Consider the following 16,100-nt stretch of genomic DNA (forward strand, 5'->3'; position numbering starts at 1 on the left):
GTTCAGGTTGTTAAAGCAGTGAAAAGAAAGCAAAAAGCTACTTGACACTGTCTGGCAGAATATCACACACAAATGCTTCAAGGGAGGCAGAAGGAATTCATGCCACACTGCAGACTGCACCTTGGAGGCACCACTAGCACGCCAGGTCTAGAAACACTGGTATGCACCATAGTATGCAGAGCAACTCTGTGCAGGCGCAAGGCTGCCCCACTCCTTTGCTTTATACAGCTCCTGTTTTCTCCAGCAGACCAGGAGAGATCAAAATACACCAGCAAGCAAAAAAGACTGCCATGTAAACCTGGATTTTAATGGGACATTATCAGTTATGTGCAGAATCATTTGCGATGTTTCAGCAACTTAAAGACATTAGAAATATTTAAGTCCTTATCTACAAAGGGATATTTCTGCAAACCAAAAAGAACCTACCAGTTTTTTCCATGTTTCTCCCTGCCTCTTGTCAGGTGTTGGAAAGACTGTGCGGACAAGCAGGCATGTCCAGGAGAGTGCCAGCAGAGCTGCAGATCCACTGCTCTTACTGTTGCACAAACGGGAGAAGGAGGTAAATCTACAGCTCCCAATATGTAACTTACACCTAACTAGACCACAACAGACTCATCTCTGCCCAAGTCAGAACACCACCTTATAAGCAAAGCAATTTTATCATGCAAAAATACAGCTAAAGCCTTAGTTTTTAAAAGAAATAATTAGTCGTAGGAAGCTATGTGCTTCAACTCCTGTTTAACACTTAGAACTTCTGAATGGCACAAAAGAGGCTAAATCTTTCCTGCTGGGAATGAAAAACCTTAGCAGAAGAAAGACCATTTTTGGATCTTCCCAGCAGCATTACAGAAATGAGAGTTAAATACTTTGCCAACTGAGAGTGCCCAAAAAGTGACTCAAGATTTCTCATCTGCTGCTCATCTTTACCGTCATAGCTTCCCAGCCTTAGACTGCCAAATCGTTTCTCAGCTTACATTCCCTCCTGGCACACTACTCCATTCCGGTTTCTGCTAACTCTCACGTCCTCCCTCCATTTCAGGTAACAGATCCCACCTCGCAGCTCCCTGAGGATCCTCACCCTATTTTGATCTCTACCTCAAAGCGAAAGAATATTTAGAAATTGTCCTTGCGCACAAGGCCAGACACCGTGACAGAAAGGTAAAAATCATCTCACTGCAAGCCTTTAAACCAAGATCAGATCTTTTTCTAAATGCCACACTCCTACTCAGCCATGGAGGCATTGCAGGATGGTGCTCTGTGGCCTCCAGCAGTGGCACAATACCCTGCGTCACCTTTGGGAACCACCAGCGTTTTAGAAGAGCTGCATGTTTCTCAGCTCTGCTTCAGATTTCATTATCTCCCTGTCTAAATAAGGTCTTGAATTCCACCAGCTGAACACCAGCTGGGTGAGGAAATCCCCTTTCCTAATCATTTTGGAGATGGTTTCTTGAGAAAAGGGTTTGTGCCTCATCTCTCCAGGCTTGAAGGTTAAAGGCAAAACCGTAACTCGGACCCAACCCGCCAGCAGTAATACCACAACAGTCCTTCTGCTTTCCCAGAGGACATGAAAGAGGGAAGAGAGGAACATCTGAATGATCACGAACAACTTGGTCTCTAGATGTTTTTAACACCTCTGGCAAGCAGCAGCAGAAGCATCATTCTGAACACAAAAGCAACTACCAGCAACTCAGAATTGCGTCCACACAAAGCAACTCATCCAGCACCTGGGAACTCCGGCCTTGCCACCAATCCCTGAAGACTGAAGTGACTGCAGAAGATTTTTTGCTGTTGCATCCGGCTGGGACTCTGCGAGCTGCTGAAGTGCCAGCTGCAGGGCTCTGCGGGATGCTGCATCGCTAGAATGAAAAATACACCCCAGTGAACTTTATAAATCCTGCCAACATGACACATATTACTATACTTGCAACACACAAAGGACTCTGCCTTCTCCTTTTAGCAGTCAAGCTAATAGTCATTTTATGCTTGCTGTTCCAAGAAGTGGAGAAGTTTCTGGCAGAAAGCTCCATTCCCTTCCTCAGCTGACAGAAGAAGGCTCTCCAGCAGGTTGCAGAAGAAAAAAGAGGTTCTGAACAGCTTCTCTACAACAGGCCACAATTTAATCCAATGTAAAAGTGTCCAAAAGACACTTTAATGTTGCTTCACAAGGACACGGGCATTAATTCTTGCAAACTAAACCACAGGATGCAAGTTTTAATTTCAGAATTAGAAGTGAAACACAAGGTAAGCTTTGTAAAACTTTTTAATGCCAAACGTAATTTGAAAGCCTAATTAGAGATGGCATCTTTCAGTGTCACATGCATCAATGTTACATTGCACACTAACATTTCCAGATGCTCCAACCAGTTTAACTAATAAATATAATATAAATACTGATAGATTAAATACAGCTTTTCCACATCAATTTACTCACCGGTATCGATGCAGAGTAAGGCAGAAGAGTTTGCAAAGGCCTTTCACTGCACCCTCTGGAAGATCTGTAACAATGTATTTCAAAATGCTTCTTCATTGTTTGGTAAGCTCTTAATCTTTAACACAAACATGATTCACTTCACAACTGAAATCAGTCAGCTGCTCACGTCTATGACATTTCTTGCAAGGATCACAGTAAAAGTTCTCTCTTTTATACATTTTACACATATGTATGGGAAAAGCACACATGCTAGTAACCAGAGTTCTGTGCTACCTGCAAAACCTATGCTTAGAATTAACACTGTGAGGAAGCAGAGACTCCAAACGCTGCCAGCCCCCTCCCTCAAAAAACTACCCCTCAAGTTTCACACAGCGTCTGAAACAAAACATTTTAACATGCTTCTCCACCCTGGTAACCAGAACAGTGCCCCAGAGCTTTTACCTTTCCCAGAAATGCATTTTCCCAGCTCACTGAGGATCTCTCTCCGTTCCTTCACGCTGGCTGTAGTTACTTTTACCGCAAACCGCTTCAGTGTATCAGAAATCTAAAACCACACATAGAGGAGAAAACATCAGCCTGCCTTCAATAGCAACATACAGAACACAAAACCAGGGCAAGCCAAACGTGTCATCTGCTGCCACAGGATCTCTCAGCGATCAAATGTGGATCATCTGTGGTCTTATCTGCTGGGGAAAGGGTCACTGTATCTCATACACGATGGAATGCAGAAACTTTCCGCTTCAGCCAAAGGATGACTCTTCCCTGTTAACCTGTGTCCCTGTCACAGCACTCATGCTCTGTAAGATGTACTTACCTCTCTGGAAGTAAGAGAGAGTAAGACGTAAGACCAATAGCCTAGAATACAGGACCTTTAAAAGCAAAAAAGAATGCACTCAAAAATGCACAGGTGCTATTCGGTGTACGTTAGCTCCTAAAGCCCATGGACCCCTGAAGGGGGACTTCCAACTGCAGATGACCCAGGGCTGAGTGTAACTGCCCACCCTGAAAAACTGATCTGTGGTTTCAGGCTGTCGACAGTCGTAAAATTCTGTACTCGGGCCCAGCAAAAGAATGAACCGCTTGCATTTACTCTTTCCCAGAATTAAGACACACATCACAGGGATTTTGTAAACCGGACTCACCAGATTACAAAAGGTTGCTCTTCGCTATCAAACTCCTTCCATACCTTATCAGTAACGCCCAAGGTTACGCAAGCAAAACAAAAAGACCACATCACATAACTGAATGGTGGTTTTCAGGCCTGCCCTACTGCGTGCCCGCCTGCCAGCAGGAAGGGACCAAGACTACTCGCTGAGTTTAACTCCTATAAACAGTTTCAGTTTTCAAGTAGTACTGAGACAGGGAGACACACTGTCTGAAAAGACCAGAAAGAAGTTTAAATTCTCAGGAACCAGCTCCTTGAACTACTGAAACCATTTCTATGAGCTTCCAAGTTTTGCAAGATATGCAAGATGAAAGACTCCGTGTGGGCTGAACAGGGCTCAGCCACGACTACACCCACAGGTTTTCTGCATTTACATAAAGCGAGACACAGCTCTCCAAGAAGAGGCTTTTAAAATTCAGCTCTTAAACTGAGCAACTTTGTACCATCATCATCATCATCTTTAGGAAGGGCAGCAAATAAGCATGCCTTTAGAAACTCCCCCAAACTGTTCCTTCTCTTTTCAGGCAAAACTCCACCAGGTTTGCCACAAGTCTTTTTCTAAGCACAGGAAACCTGGCAACTGAGAAATGGCAGTTGCTTTCATCCTCTCAAAAGCCGCTTTCAGTGAAGCTTTTATGGTGACAGGCAGGAAGGGGGACCCTGTGCAGCGGCTACCTGGAATTTACAGAGGCCATCCGCACCTCCCCAGCACTGTGACTATTTCACACCCTGAGCTCTCCTCAAGAGCTGGCTGGAAGCAGGGCTGCGCCTCCAAACGGTGCGGTACAGGTCAGCCTGCGGAGGATGACCAACATCGTCCTTACCATCAGAACCGCCAGAACCAGCTGCCATTAAAGAGCTCGTCTCCTTTCAACCCTTTCCATTATGTCAGTTTATCAGATGCAAACTCAAAGCCACACTTACTCATGCTGCTTAATCACAAGCACAGCGATGTACAGACACGAAAAACATTAAAATTATCCCAACTGTCTAGAAATTAAAAATATAAGTCACGTATAAAGCTACGGGACTTCCCAAACAGCTCAGCCACTTACACAAGCGGCACAAAGCTGACCGCCGGCTCCGCACGGGGAGCTGCTGGGGCTGGCTTCGCCCTTTCGCTTTCTCGTTTTATTAGGATGTGCACGTACAGACGTTACAAAGCCAGAGCGTAAGCGCCGCTGCTGCGAAAAAGTACAGAGAACAAATGCAGGATTTGTACTAGTCAGGAGCTGATCCTGGGAAGACCAGGATTTGCCTCGGGAACATCCCAACCCAACGCACCCAACCGGAGAAGGCGGCCCATGGGGGCGCCCCGGGCGCGGGGAGCAGCTGCCCCCCCGGCGGGCCCCGCCGCTCCCGGCAGCCGCGGGGCCGGCAGGGGCGGCCACAGGCCGTGCTGAGGCGCTGCGAGCAGCGGGGCCCGCCCGGCCCGGCAGCCGGGAGGGACGCGGCTTGGCCAGCGGTTTACCGGCAATCACGGCGGGAGCGGGCGAGACCCCCCAGGCCGCAGCCGTCCCCCGCAACCGCTCAAGGAGCGGCGGCTCAGCCCGGCCGCCTCTGCGCCGGGCAGGGCCGGGAGCGGGGCGCACCGCGGGCCGGGGCACGGGCCGGCGCTGCCTCCCTGCAGGCGGCTCCGGCGGGCAGCGCCGCCGCGGCCTTCCCGCCCCGGGCCGGCCGCCACGTCCCCGGCCGGCCGCTGGGCCGGGCCGGGCCGAGCCCCGCCGCCGGGCCGAGGGAGCGCAGCGGAGCGAGAGCAGGCGCGGCCCCGGGGGGATGGCCCCCCCTCCCCGGCACGGCCGCCGGGCCGCCACCGGCGCGCCACGGGCCCGTCCCGCACTCACCTGCGTGTCGGCCGCCATGGCGCCGCCTGCGACCCCGGAAGCGGTAGCGGCTTCCGGTGCGGGCCGCGCGCGGAGCCGGCCGGGGCGGGCCCGTCTCCATGGCGATGGCGCCGCGGCCTGGCCCGGGCTGCGCCCGCCGCCTCCGCCCGCCCGGGCCCCGGTCGCGCCGCACGGCGGCACCGAGCGCTGGAGAATGGGCAGCGGCGGGCGCTGCCCCGCACAGGCCGGCTCGGGGCGCGGCCCCGCTCGGCCCTGGCCGCAGCGGGCGGGCGGTGGGGAGGGCCCGGTGCAGTGAGCAGCAGCCCCGAGGGACACCCGTTCCCCGGGGGCACACCAGGGCACACCGAGCCCCACCGGAGCCCCGAGCCCCAAGCGCTCTGCAGACTACACCATCGATGCGGGCACACGTCAAGGTGTACAATAGCTTTTTATTTCTCCCATTGGACCAACTGTGACACAAACAGGACAGACGGTGGCCGCTGTTAGTCGAAGAGACCGAAGCCCATGTCCTCGTCCGACTCCTCCGATTCTTCCTTCACCGCCTCTTTTGCCGGAGCAGCAGCGGCAGCAGCAGCAGGTGCAGCTGCTTCAGCTACCACAGGGATGGCCGCCACAAACGCAGAGGGGTCTGCCAGGAAGGCCTTCACCTGCAAAAGGGCAGGGAGGGAAAAAAAAAAAAAAAGGTGAACTCAAAGGAAAGAAACATTTTGAGGGATTAAACCTCTTCTCTGTAATCACAAAGGCAATGCTTGCAGCTTACCAGAAGCCAAATACATGCCCCTATCGCTGCTGTGTATGAAGAATCAAAGACATTGCAGCTACATTCAAGTGTAACAACCCCAGGGAGGAAGGAATGCCAGGGAATGTAGCTTTCTCCTGCCATTTGTACACAGCATATGGAAGCAAGCGCCCCTCATCAGGGCAGGTCCCTCGCACACAGGCAGGTCCGAGTCCATTCAAACTAAGGCATTTCTGTGGAAGTGCCTGGATGCATTTTTAACACTCTGTCTCCAGCAGATGGGACTCAGCCATTACCTTTTCAGCCAGCGGGAAGGTGTAGTCAGTCTCTACCGCAACAGCTAGGACCCGCTTGTACCCGTTGACGATGGAGTGGGGCACAGAAGCGATGGTCGGGTACCCAATTTGCAGACAGACGCTGGCAACATTACGAACACCCTGTGAGGAGAGACGCGTGATTCTGTGTTCTGAGAAATAACCACAGCAGATGATGGCAGTTTCTGCATTGCCAAAATAACGAGGAATAGTGGGCAATGCACACAATTAACACAGCTCCAGTGAAATTACCCAAAGCATCAAGATTTAAATGACCTCAAAGGCTTCCTGAAGTAGCTTCAGATGAAAAAGCCTACAGAAGGTACTCCCTGATAGACTGCTGCTGCAGGGCACCGGGGAGAGCTCCTGGCTCTGCAGAATCTCATGGAAAATACCAGACAGGACACTTCACTCTGGGACAGTGCCAACTGCCCACAGCAATGAGGTGAAGAGGGAGAACATAACGGATCCAGGTTCTGGCACTCACCTCCAGGAAGCGCTTGTGCAAGGTCTCCTCAGTGATGTCCAGCACTTCAGGGTTGTAAATGCTGCCATTGTCAAAGACCTGCTGGATCACCAACCCGAAAGAGAAGGGGGAGATGTTCAGCATGTTCAGCAGGGTGGCTTCACTGGCACCCACTTTGTCTCCAGTCTTGATCAGTTGCACATCGCTCTGAGGAAATAAGGGGAAAAGGGGTGACTACGCGCAAAGACATTCAGGCAGCGAATGCAACGGGAGACATACGCGCATTTCCAATGGCAAAAGATGGAACTGAAGAAACACACAGCACAACAAAAACAAGCTCCAAGTTTGGCTCCACAAGTTGAGACAGCCCTAGACCACACAAGCAGGTACATCTCAGCTGGGAGAAAGGCACCGCCCTTCCCGCATCACCTGCAGGTAGCTCGCCTTTGAGTTGCTCCAGCAGAGCCGACCCACGCAGCTGAGATCTGATGGAAAACTTTTATCCCCCCACACTGCAAGCTGGAGACAAGCCAGACATCCTCCTTCAAGTTCCCAAAGTGGAGCAGTCAGACTGCTGATACAGCATTACAGCACAAATGGGAGCTTTGATCCTTACAGCTCCCTCAACTGCCACGATCAGGGTCCTATAGTCAAGGAAAAGCTTCAACAGCAGCAGCTCACTGCTCACTAACCAGAATTTCAATGGTCCCTCTGGAGATCTTTGTGGTGATGCCCAAGGCCTGGAAAAAGGAGGTCTTCTCAGGTCCGAGACCAGTGTTCTGGGCTGGCACGGTCACATCGCAGGGAGCAATAGCGCCAGCACGGGCAGCAGCTGGCACCTGGAGAAAGGGGAAACGAGAAGCTGGAAGAATGTTCACCTCTCACATCTTGTGAGACGGCAGCAACTTGTTCCTGAAGCATTCCTCCAGGAAGGACAGCACCCAGGCACACACAAGAAGAGACAGCTGAACTTAAGCAGTTTGGCTAAGGCTGCAGGGGCCTAGTTCCCAATCCTCGAGGACTTCTACTCTGCAGGTATCTCCAGTGAAGATTCTGTCAGCCCAGAGACACAGCGAGGGTTGATCTCCCCTACCTTGTTAGCCAGCAGCATGTCCCGGATCTCAGTCAGATCCTCCTTGGTGAAGACAAATCCCACATTACCACGGATGTGAGGCAGCAGCCTGAAGGAAAGATGACAGCCTTCAGTTCTGCTTCTCAGACAACATCCCCTCCTCCCTGACAGATGATCCAGGAGTATATTCAGACAGCGTTACCCACTTTTCTAAGGCAGGGTTATTCTCCAGATGGCCACGAATAGCTTTGCGCATCATCGTATTCTTCCCCATCAGCACAACTGCCTTCCCACGCAGGGACATACGGATTTGCTGCATCTGCTTGGATCCCACATTGTCTGCTCCCACAATAAAACATTTTGGGTAATCATCCAGGAGTTGCTACAGCAAGAAAAACACCGTAACTATACAAAAAAAATCTGGATCGGTACACAGAGCAGCATCAAGTTTTAATAAAATTTATTAAAACGTAAAAATTAATGTGTCAGAAGTTTGAGTGCTCAGCTCAGGCTGACGCTGGCTGCACCTTTCACTCAGCTCTCTAGTCAGATTCCTGAACAACTTATCTCTGTAACTGCCACAACGAATCCTCACAGCAGCCCTAAAATGGTCCGATCTGGAACATCTTGATCTCTATAGTTCCTATAACCACGCCGAGAGCCTACCGCACCCCATCTCTTTAAGAAAAGCCACCCTCCCCGGCGCGCCGGGCCGGGCCCCGCTGCCGGCAGCGCCCCACGCGGGCCGGGCCGCGCCGCCACTCACGATGATTTTCATGAAGTAGTTGGACTTCCACGTAGCCCTGTCTTCCCTGGGCATCGCGGCGGTGCTCCAAGGATCGCCCGGCGGGTTTAAAGACGAGATGGGACCTGCCAGGGAGAAGCGCGGCTCAGGCGGGTCGCACCCTTCCCTTCCTTCGCCTCCACCGCCCCCTCCCCGGGGCTCTGCGCTCCCCGTCCTAGGCCCAGGACCCCGGGTACGCCCCCACCGCCGCCCGGGCCCGGGCCCCCGGGAGCCACCGCGCCGCTCTCCCACCTCCACAAGGGCTCCGGGAAAGAAAGGCCGCAGGGTGGGCCCACGCCTCTTTATAGTGCCACTCGCGCCCAATCGCAGCGAGCCGCGAGGTTACCTCCGCTCAGCCCATTGGCTGTCCGCCGCCTGTCAATCAGGGCGGCCCGCCGTTCTCATTGAGCAGCGCGCCACGCGCCGGCGGAAGGCGCGGGCGGCTCAGGAGGCGGCGGCCGGCGGGGGGAGGCGCCCCCTGGCGGGAGGAGGAGCACACACCCCACAACCCCCGAGGGGACCCCGCCACCGCAGCCCCCCCCGCAGGGGACCCGTTTTATTTCTGGTTTCTCACAAGCTTAAGGGCTAGAAACAACCGCAACACACACGCGCGAATTAACGGTAAAAATTTTATTAGCGTAACTGCAACAATTTTAAATGGGGGGGGAAGAAAAAAAAAAAAAGCTGAGTTAAATTTTTACAAGGGAGAAAAAACATCAAATAACCGTCGACCCAGCGGAGCAACCCCCAGCCCAGCCCGGGCTTGGTGTGCCAGGCCCACCCCAGGGCAGCACTCTGCGGGGGAGCTGCGCACAGAGCCAGGGCCTGGGAAATGAAAGCCGCCCCAGGAGCCGGGGTGCTGCCACCCACCCTGCTGCCCCTGCTCCCCACATGCCACCCTCCCGGGCCGCCCACTCTGCTACTCTCAAACTGCATCTGAAATCAAATAACAGGCATTTTGGACATCGGTGGTGGCGGCGGCAGCCACCAAAAGTCATTATTTGGCAGACTAGCATCCATGTAGCACCCCAGCATGTCAGAAACCAGATAAACCCAGGGCACGCTCAACATCTTGCTCAGGAGACAAGTGTTTAACCATCTCCGTTAAGCACTAACGACAGACAAGCCTCCCCTTCGGTGCCGTGCAGCACCAGCACCCCTCCGCAGCACCCTGCGCCCCAGGTTTTCCACGCGTGCCAGAAGCGTCACCTACGCTAAGCCTCAACTAGCAGTGAGGTAGGTTAAAGACTCCCCAGAGACAGGGAAACTGAGGCACATGATTACACAGTTTGCAGGTGTCACACCACAAGCAGTAGTGCCAGAAACACCTTCTTGCCCCCCTCCGGCACTACTGACCCAACAGCTTTTTGTCCTCTTAGCGGGGCCAAAACCAGCTGACCTTTTCAGCAAGATAAACACATGCAGCTTCAAAACGTCAATTGCAAGTCCAGTAGATTTCAAAGATGAGATTTCTTGCCTCACACTCTCCAAGAGCAGCGCTCAGCCCAGCTGACACAGCTGTAGCTCTCACAACCGCAAACTGAGGTTCATTTGTACAGGGAAAGCAGCTTCAGTGACCCAAGCAGGGCAGCGAAGCACCGCAGCAAGGTCACACGGGACAGTAACCCACAGATTCCAGCCTAAGGTCAGGCTGGTTTCTGACACGGTTGCCCCCAGCCCCCTAATGCAGCTGCCAAGCTGAAAAGCACAACCAGATGTTGACGGCAATGTTGCTGTAGTGCTCTGGAGAAGCAATTCCTAACACTGCTCCCTGGGCTGCTTCAAGCTGCTACCACAGAATGCCATCGGGCATTTCAACGTCGTTTCACCCTCCATAGCACCCTCCAGCCAGAGACCTAAAAGTGCTTTAGGAAACGTGAACTAAGCCTCAAAATAACCTCACCAACCCAGGCTAAACTGCCCCCATTTTACAGATGGGGAAACTGAGGCACAGTAAAGTTTAGTGACTGGCCCAAAGTTACACAGCTAGTCAGGAACAGTCTGACTCTCCCGGTTTCTTCTCCTTAGTCATAAGGTCTTCCACAGGAGAAAAGGAACCCCTTCCCCACTTAGCCCTGCTCTGGTCCTGGAGAAAGGGAATGCCTTCCCTGCTTGGCCTTGCTCTGGGTCCAGGTGGCTGAAGAGGACAAACCAAAGACAAAAGGTCTGAGCTCTTCCCTGCTGCTGCAGCATCATATTAAGACTCACTGTAACATCCTGGAAGCTGGGCTTTGGGAGAACGGCAGGTGATTCAAATACAGCAGTTTACAGGTTACAATAAACCCCCAAAAACCACACTTTCAGGTGACCCAAAGGAGAGGGAGCAAGGAAAAAAAAAAAAAAAAAAAAAAAGCTATTCACAGCTCACCTGCCTGTGCTAGGGAGAAAAAAAATAATAAAAAAAAACAACAACAACAACAAAAACCACCAAGTCATATTCTCTTCCCCATAGATTCCAGCCCCTCCCAACCCGCAATAAAAAGAAAATATTGAATGTTAGTTAGGCTTAACAAAGCGTTGAGGTTACAGATGCAGTAAACCAGCACAACTGGCACACTGCCTAGAACAGCACAGCTTGATATAAAAGTTGCTTTCTTAAAATCACTTCAAAACCAATTTCTGTATAAGAGGAATAAAAGTAAATTAGATATGAATTCAAAATCAGTGTAGAAATCTACAGTTCTTATCAAAGACAGGATACAGTATTCATTTTGATAGTAAAACTCCAAGTGTGTCACACACACCTGACCCAAGGGACTTGTTATACCAGCAACAGTCAATATAAAAGGTTATTGCTCTAGCATCTCTCAGTAGAACATGTTTAACAAGAGCACAGAAAAGGGAAATACCAAGGGGCTGACAGGTCTCATTAGCAAAAAAGAGGAAGAAGAAAGGATATAGAGTTTGGAATTTTTTTTCTGGCTTCTTAAACCCCTCCACTTCTCCCTGCTCTTGTAACGGTTTCAGGCCCTGATACATGGGAGAGTTGCAGGCCAGATAAACACACACACCTCACACTCGCTCATGACAGGGATGATGAAAAAGGCTGTGCTCTAATCTCTCTGCACCTGCTTTTAAAGAAGGAACGATGCCTCTTCCTCTCTCCCAGGAGCAGCAAGGCAAGGGGAGCAGATGCCCTGAGCAGGCCTGGGTGCTGGCGGAGGTGCCTGGCATAGGACATCACCCACAGGAGCACACATCAGTGCTGAAGGATGGTCAGGGCTTACTCCAGCTCCTGCTCCAGTGTGTTGAGAAATGGCAGGGAATAACAAACTAAGGGGGAGGAAAAAAAAAACCCACCCCACACAGTAATACTTTGATTCCTTTTTAAAAAAAAAAAAAAAAAAAAAAAAAAAAAAAAAAGTGGTATCATCTCCTTACAGTGTAATGGAACTGGAGAGACCCTTGTAGGGTCTTGGCTGCCTGTGTTGACACTCTGATCTCAGGAAGTCATACGTGCCACATGGCTCTCATGAGCGCAGCCAGGGTGGCACTGAGATCACGGGGTGCCCTCGCTGTGCTACTGCTCAGACTGCACACATGCAGACAAAAGCCTGAGAAAGAGGTGTCCAAGCAGAGGGCTGTGCTGTCTGCTAGTGTTAGGACTTGCTCAGGGAGCTCAGGGGTGGGCTCAAACGTACAGGCAGAGACTCCTTCTGCCAGGAGGGGGCTGGGTAAAATCTCCCCGTTGGAGCCCTCGAGCTAAGCTCAGCTGTCAAGTCACACACACAGACACACACACCATATTGAGGGATCTCGGCCTCTCTCTACTGAGACACAGCAAGGGCTTTTCCAGTTTAATGGTCCGTCTCATCTCGGGATCTACTGCCTCTCCATAGCAGCAGAAAGCACACCCACCCCACGCCCACCCCACCCTCCTCCCCTGCCTGGTAAGGTTTCTAAATCACAGTAATGTTCAGAGAGACAGAACTGCCAAGGGGGTGGCAGAAAGATGCTTAGCGCCCATCTATGATGCCTCTAACAGAAGAGCTTGAGAAAGCAGTTCTGGCAGTAGGGCTTGTCGTTCTGTTCTTTGAAGGTTCCTTTGTTGAGCTGCTTGAGGCAGAAGGCACAGACAAAGTGTTCGGGGTGAAATTTCTTGCCCATAGCAGTGATGCAGCGTCCTGTGATAGGCTTCTGGCAACCGGAGCAGAGTGAGCCGCGACGCTCGTGGTAATGCACCTCACAGTAGGGCTGCCCATCGTGCTCAAAGAAGCTGCCATTGATGAAGGGGGTGAAACATTCCTGCAGGATAAAGCAGAAGGGGACAGAATGTATAACAAGCTGGGGATGCGGGCAGCTCCACAAACCTCCTCTGCTCTGTGGCACAGCCTAGCTGTGCTGGGGGCAGGATGAGCTGCTGCCTTTCAGCATCGTCCTGTTGTCCAAGAGTCAAATTCTGTCCATCAACAAGAGTCTCCAAGGAAAGACTAATAGATGGACAGATACAGCCACAAGCAAGACAATTAATTGTGCTCCTTCCCCCAGCTGGTTTCACTTCTACAAAGAAAATATTATAAATCAGCCACCAGATGTGTACAGCCAGGAGAAAGGAGAACACTCCTTCCCCTGAGAGGGAAACACTGCAGCACCTTTCCTTGTTTTGGTGTGGTTGTTTTTTTTTTTAAATGTCACACCAGCATTCCCACCATATCCAGCAGAAGCAGGGACCAACACAGACTTTCATGTAGCAGAATTTTGATGAACAGGCAACTGGTTCTAGCTGAGAAAATGAGGCACAATTAATCTTTACAAATTATCTCTCCAGAATGGCTGCCATTATGCAGGTACACTTTGCACAGGATCGGCCAACCTGAAACATCTCCACACAGGCATCGCTACTTGGAGAAACCGTTTGTTCTACGGTGCTAATGATTCTGAAGAGACAAGGAGGATACACCAGCTACGTGCTTATCAGCATCCAGAGCTCCTCACCCCTTCCTTCAGTGTCAGGCAGCCGAGGAAGCTACACTTCAGAATCTGCAACAGAAGCACCCACCATCCCCATAAGACTCCCCTCCTTTTACGAGTAGGAAATTGAAGCAGCAGTATGTGGGAAAGAGTCAAGGATGCTGCCAGATTTCCAGAACCCTGGTTTTGCTCAGCCCCAACATCATCCTCTTCCCCAGGGAGGACACAGAGTATCACACATAGCCGGACCCAGCGTGTACACAGGCATGAGGCAAACAGAATGCAGAGCCATGGATAGCTGAACACTTGCAATACTGGGCCAAATGCAGTTGGCCTGCAGCGAGTTCAAGACTTCTCAAATGCTAACAATTTCTTCAATAAACAGTCTCCTCCCCCAGTCAGCAGGACAGCTGAAAAGCCTGCTTTGGCTTCAGCAAAAACAGCAAGAGAATCACATCTCATGTCCTGGAAGACACCAGTGTTGGCCCCACTAACACAGGCAGTGTGGCAGCAGGAGGAAAGTAAAGCAGAATTGCTTGATAAAAGTCTCAATCTCTGCACAAAAAGGGATAGCCCTCCCCAGGCCCCACACAGTCAGGACTGCCATCTTCTGTCTCCACTCTCTGCACACCACTGCAGGAACCACAGGCAGTCCCAACAGTACACTGACCGTCTGCTCTGAGCATCACACCAGGAACCAGCAGCATACGATTCTGCTGCTTGTTCTGGTCTCTGCCCTTCTTTCCCACTCCAGGAAACACTGACTCGTTTTGCTCATCTCTCGGGGCCTGTAAGAGTTAATATTTGCCATGCTCTCTGAAAAAGTGCCAAGCATTTAATCTGCAGTATTCCTGTTTATTATGCCTGTTGTACCAAGCCTGCCACTGTTTCACTGACTTGCGTGTTTGTCTGAACAAGGTCAGTCTCATTAGTTTACATTGTCAGACGGAGCATGGGAGAAAGATCCTCAAAATCTGATCACTGAGGCAAGTGCTCAGAAAGGAGCTTAGCTTATAATTATTTAAAGGTCACAGAAAATGTCTCTCTTTATCTGTGAGCTGCTGCAGAAGCCCATAATTGCAGCTGGGAACAGAAAGAGCAAAGCAGCTAGAAAGTTTAACATAAACAGGCAGAGGAACAAGAAGGTGTTTGGCTGCTGACATGTTTTTATCTTGTGGGGCTGGCTGCCCTTCAGTACCCCACAGATGCCTTTTCCTGATAAGGGACCAGAAGCCTGCAGGGTGGAAATGAGAGGGGTCGTACAGCAGCAGCAAAGGACCTTGGGTTTCTTACCCGACAGACAAAGCATTCAGGGTGCCACAGAGTGTTCAAGGCAGAGATGTAATTTTCCAGGATAGCCCGGGCACAGCCTCCACACTTGGGAGCAAACATATCAAAGTAGTCCTTGCGGCAATAGGCTTTGCCATCCTTCTCATGAAATCCTGCCAAAGGAAAAGAGGGGCAAAGAGCATCAGCACCTGATCTTTACCTCTGGCCAGCTAAGCTCTGCAGTGTAACTAGTGTGGGTAGGATCATCCTTTCCCCTGCTAATACACGCAGCAGGCAGCTGCTCCTCGCTCTGCTGCCCTTCCTGTCCCATGCACGCACGTGCACACTCTTCCTCCCTCCCCAGGGAGGAGATTACTGGTAGCATGCTTCCCCCATAAACAGCTATAGCCCTTGGAACTTCCATCTCCAGTACTTCCCCTGTCACTTCCAGGCTGTCCCCTAATAGCAGCTCTGCCTTACACACTTGTCTGCAGTTCAGGGAGCAGATTGTTCTCCCCTTGCATAAACCAGCAATACCTTCAGGTCCAAAGAAAGCTCCACACTGGGCACAGAAAAAGTGTTCGGGGTGCCATGTCCTGTCCAAAGCAGTCACCACTTTCTGTTCAGAAGAAGACACAAAGTGTAAGTAACGTAAACGATGGCTTCAGTTTGGAGGCGAGTAAGGGGGGGCTGGGTGGGGGGAAGAACACATTAATGTTGGTGCTGACAAGAGCATGCATTAAAATAGACTGTCCTTCAGAGAGCTGAGGCAATTCTCCCCTGCCTCAGGCTCGTTAAGGCTTTCCCCACTGCTCACGGGTTTTTTTTTACCCTAAAAGGATCTTAACACACTGCTTCCTCCCTTATACAGGGCCCCGTCCAGCTCTCAGGACTAGCACTGGTGCCTGTTACTACATGCTACCAACAGACAAAAGCCCAGGACTCATTACTGGAATGATGGAGCCATGTGGGGTTCTGAAGGAACTTCAGCGAAGGTAAGGAGGACTAACTCCTCTCACTAGTGTAAGAATTTGACTGGGCCAAGTTGTTTCCCTTTCAGAGCCAGGGGAAAGGGAAAATATAAGCCCCCAAACAAAATCTTCCA

At 51.2% G+C, this 16,100-nt stretch overlaps 3 protein-coding genes across 7 annotated transcripts in view; all 3 read right to left on the reverse strand.

Annotated features, from left to right (window-relative positions):
• GCN1 (GCN1 activator of EIF2AK4) overlaps positions 1-5,484 on the reverse strand; it is a 43,468-nt gene extending 37,984 nt beyond the window's left edge. For both annotated transcript variants that reach the window (XM_056334695.1, XM_056334685.1), the window contains exons 1-5: positions 5,441-5,484; positions 2,873-2,975; positions 2,432-2,495; positions 1,725-1,856; positions 427-535 (exon numbers count right to left, since the gene is read on the reverse strand). In XM_056334695.1, coding sequence (XP_056190670.1) covers positions 427-535; positions 1,725-1,856; positions 2,432-2,495; positions 2,873-2,975; positions 5,441-5,458 — 426 coding nt within the window. In that variant the 5' untranslated portion in view covers positions 5,459-5,484. The remainder of the gene's footprint in view (positions 1-426; positions 536-1,724; positions 1,857-2,431; positions 2,496-2,872; positions 2,976-5,440) is intronic.
• Positions 5,485-5,848: 364 nt separating this feature from the next.
• Positions 5,849-9,174, reverse strand: RPLP0 (ribosomal protein lateral stalk subunit P0). Its single transcript, XM_056359409.1, has 8 exons — positions 9,068-9,174; positions 8,798-8,901; positions 8,238-8,413; positions 8,053-8,140; positions 7,652-7,798; positions 6,981-7,166; positions 6,476-6,616; positions 5,849-6,087 (listed from the first exon to the last, which is right to left on the reverse strand). Exons 2-8 carry the CDS (start codon positions 8,849-8,851, stop codon positions 5,923-5,925), a joined length of 957 nt encoding a protein of 318 aa, XP_056215384.1. The 5' UTR covers positions 8,852-8,901; positions 9,068-9,174; the 3' UTR covers positions 5,849-5,922.
• Positions 9,175-9,456: 282 nt separating this feature from the next.
• PXN (paxillin) overlaps positions 9,457-16,100 on the reverse strand; it is a 51,905-nt gene continuing 45,261 nt past the window's right edge. For all 4 annotated transcript variants that reach the window (XM_056337127.1, XM_056337137.1, XM_056337153.1 and 1 more), the window contains 3 exons: positions 15,533-15,614; positions 15,020-15,168; positions 9,457-13,060 (listed from right to left, as the gene is read on the reverse strand). In XM_056337127.1, the coding sequence (XP_056193102.1) occupies positions 12,794-13,060; positions 15,020-15,168; positions 15,533-15,614 (498 nt within the window). In that variant the 3' untranslated portion in view covers positions 9,457-12,793. The remainder of the gene's footprint in view (positions 13,061-15,019; positions 15,169-15,532; positions 15,615-16,100) is intronic.

The sequence above is a fragment of the Falco biarmicus genome, chromosome 1, assembly GCF_023638135.1.
Source record: "Falco biarmicus isolate bFalBia1 chromosome 1, bFalBia1.pri, whole genome shotgun sequence".
NCBI lineage: Eukaryota > Metazoa > Chordata > Aves > Falconiformes > Falconidae > Falco > Falco biarmicus.